The sequence below is a fragment of the Vitis riparia genome, chromosome 4 (genome assembly GCF_004353265.1).
Source record: "Vitis riparia cultivar Riparia Gloire de Montpellier isolate 1030 chromosome 4, EGFV_Vit.rip_1.0, whole genome shotgun sequence".
Classification (NCBI taxonomy): domain Eukaryota; kingdom Viridiplantae; phylum Streptophyta; class Magnoliopsida; order Vitales; family Vitaceae; genus Vitis; species Vitis riparia.
Genome location: NC_048434.1, coordinates 4117949 through 4121727, shown reverse-complemented (window position 1 = coordinate 4121727; position 3779 = coordinate 4117949). Strand labels below are relative to the sequence as shown.

At 34.6% G+C, this 3779-nt stretch overlaps 1 protein-coding gene across 1 annotated transcript; it reads left to right on the top strand.

Annotated features, from left to right (window-relative positions):
- Window positions 1-2005: 2005 nt before the first annotated feature.
- Window positions 2006-3779, top strand: LOC117912016 (molybdate transporter 1-like). The gene has a single exon (XM_034826432.1). The coding sequence runs from the start codon at window positions 2079-2081 to the stop codon at window positions 3468-3470; it is 1392 nt and encodes a 463-aa protein (XP_034682323.1). The 5' UTR covers window positions 2006-2078; the 3' UTR covers window positions 3471-3779.

Below are 3779 nucleotides of genomic sequence, written 5' to 3'. Positions count from 1 at the left end.
CGAACCCAATCCGATTTTTCACAGACCACCTTTTCCGAAACAAGGAGTCACACTTAGGATTTTTCTTTCTTATTTTGTTTACCCTTTTTAAAAATAAAACAAAAATAAGTGGCGACTCCAAGTCATTTTTAACCAATATAAAATCATTTTCAAAGTAAAATCGAGCTCTCCATCGAGTGGGAAACGCATTGAGCCGAAATGCGGGGTCCACACTTAGCTATAACATGTCATATATATAATTTAATTTCATTGCTTTATACTTGTTTTATACTTTTTGATAGACTTTTGATGTAATCAACCATGGGATCCTGTGTAAAATATAAAGTTAATAAAATTATATAAAATCTTTATTACAAACCTCTTTAGTTCATAGCCTCGAGCTTATAGTAGGTAACAATAATAATTATCACAAAAGAAAAAAAATATAAATATTACTTGTTTTACTTGTTCAAATTATTTTAAAAAAATTTATATACTTTATAATAGTTATATAATTTATTAATTATATGTGTTTAAATATAAAATTAATATACGTAAAATTAATATTCTTATAATTTATAAAATAAAATATAAATAATAATATAAATCAAAATTTGATTTTAATATGATCAATGCCATATCCTTGGTAAGTGTGAAATGGGATGATTCTATTGATAAAAATTTTACCATTGTTAATTTATTACAATAGAACGTTTTATAAAAATATTATCACAAAATATTGGTTTGAATTTTATATTGAAATTGACTTGAGACAACTTTAATTTAATATTCAAAATTGAGCACTAAGTTTACAATTATTTGAGTTAAATTATAGACAAAATGACTTCAAACATTCGAACGAGTAACTAAATTTCGTTTTAGTTTTACAGACTAAATAAGAAATTAATAAAAATCTAAAATTAAATATTGCTACTAAGATTCTTAGGAATTTTATTTTTGAAAATTGTAAAACTTGGATCGTAAAGAAAGACACACATATATTAATGGTCAAACCATTCACTCGAATTGAATTTAGATATATCAAAAAACTTTAAAACAGTAATAAACCATTTCAGAACAAAATACAACAATAATAAAATAACATAAGATTTGTATGGTATAATATTGAAAAAATAACATCCCAATAAAGTGAGCTATCTCCAAACTTGAAAATAGTCCTTTTTTTAAAAAAAAAAAATTGAAGATTATAAAGATAAAATATTTCATACAAATTTCTATTTTGTTAAAATTTGAATAAGAAACACACAATGGTTTTGTTTTGTTCTATGGATGATAACTTCATTTAACATGTTAATATTAGTTATTCAGTCTTTTTATCATCCATTTCCAAAGACTTTGAATATATCCTTTTAGATACTCGTTTTTCTATTTCAATGAATAAATTAGGTGTTAAAAATTTAAAAATCTGCATCTCATGTTTGAAAACCTTTTAATGCATATCTTTTGCCTATTAAAAGGGCATGCAATAAAGACAATGAAATCGGATAAACCACAATACAATTATGAAATGGAAAAACTATAAAGTAAAAATTATAAAATTGGATGAATAGGAGGACAAACTATAAAGTATAAACCTTCATAGTAAATACATGATATATTTAAAAATGAAACAAATCAAATAACAACTTATGAATATAAATTTAATCATAGTAGTAGTCAAACAATTATAAAATTAATTGAGAAGATTAAAAATGGTACTACAAATTACACTAAAATCCTGTTAAATTAGTTGATGAAATAGAACTTGGAGGCAGAATAATTGAGAGAAGGTTAAACTTTCAATTGTTTTAGGTTTTATTATTAGTATTAATAAGGGTATTTGTGGGACTAAAAAAATGACAAACAACTACCAATTTTATAGATGGTATAGATTTTGATTTTGACCTAATCTTGTATATTTATATCTGTACCTCTTGGTGTTTATATTTCATTGGGATTTTCAATGGTTAGAGATTACAAATTGTATATCATCTGTGAACTGTGATTGCGTTTGTCAGACGCCAAATCCTTCATTTTTTTTTCCTTATTTATTCTCTTCATCTGTCTTCATTCTCAACATTATATGCCAGTCCCCTTCCATGGAACCCCAACCCTGCCAAACCATGGATAACCCTAAACCATTATCGGGCTTTGCAGCCACCACTCTCCAGAAAGTGAGAAACAATCTGGCTTTTCGATCCAAATGGTTAGAAGTGAATGGTGCAATGGGGGATTTAGGCACATATATTCCCATAGTTTTGGCCCTGACACTAGCCAAGGACCTCAACCTCGGCACTACACTCATCTTCACAGCTATCTACAACATCCTCACAGGCGCCCTTTACGGCCTTCCAATGCCGGTACAGCCCATGAAGTCGATTGCTGCAGTGGCTATATCAAATGGGTCAAGCTTTGGGATACCTGAGGTCATGGCCGCTGGAATCTGCGCTTCTGGGGCTCTGTTTCTCCTGGGTGTAACTGGGTTGATGGAGACGGTGTACAGGCTCATTCCTTTGCCTGTTGTGAGAGGAGTTCAGCTCTCACAAGGGTTGTCTTTTGCTATGACTGCGGTGAAGTATATTAGGAAAGAGCAGGACTTTTCCAAGTCTAAGTCTGGTGGGGAGAGGCATTGGGTTGGGCTGGATGGCTTGCTTTTGGCTCTTGTATGCGCTGTTTTCATAGTAGTTGTGAATGGGGCAGGTGAAGAGAGCAGAGGAGGAGGGAGTGATGATGATGGTCGTTTGGGGGGTGACGAAGAGAGGCCTGGGACGAGGCGCAGGAGGAGGTTGAGGAGAATCATATCTTCTCTTCCTTCTGCTTTTATTGTTTTCTTGTTGGGTGTGGTTTTGGCTATTGTGAGAAGGCCTCATGTGCTGAAGGAGATGAAGATTGGGCCATCCCCTATCAAAGTAGTGAAGATATCCAAGCATGCTTGGAAGGAGGGGTTCATCAAGGGTGCAATCCCCCAATTGCCTTTATCGTTGCTAAACTCTGTGATTGCAGTATGTAAGCTATCATCCGATCTTTTCCCAGAGAAGAACTGCTCAGTGACATCAGTGTCAGTGACTGTTGGGTTGATGAATTTGGTGGGGTGCTGGTTTGGAGCCATGCCATGCTGCCATGGTGCAGGGGGGCTAGCTGGGCAGTACAAGTTTGGGGGAAGGAGTGGTGGGTGTGTGGCACTTCTTGGTGTAGCCAAGCTGTTTTTGGGATTGGTTCTGGGGAGTTCTTTGGCAAAGCTGTTGAACCAGTTTCCTGTTGGGGTATTGGGTGTTCTGCTGTTGTTCGCAGGCATTGAACTAGCCATGGCTTCTAGGGACATGGCTTCCAAGGAGGAGTCTTTTGTGATGCTCTTGTGCGCCGCGGTTTCACTGGTGGGGTCAAGTGCAGCCATTGGGTTTGTGTGTGGGATTATTGTGCATTTGCTTCTTAGGCTAAGAAATATGACTAAGGATCAGACATGTTCTACAACATTTGGGAACCAAGCCTAGTAGTACTTCATAGCAATTCCACCTTCTCCTACTTCTTAAATAAGCCTTCTAGCTATGTTTTCCTTCTATTTTCCTTTTTCCTAATTTTCGAAAAAGGCTTGTATCTATGTTTTCCTTCACCCTATCTCTTTCTTTTTACTTTTCCTTCCTGTTTTCTCCCCTTCACATTTTCCCTCAAACTTTCTAAAACCATACTTAGCCTGAAAGATCAAAGCTCGTACAACAAATCAGTGTGCTAAAAAAACCGAATAAGCCCATCTAGTGTGGGCAGTGTAATAACCCCATCTAGCAAATGAAAGCAAGCCCAAA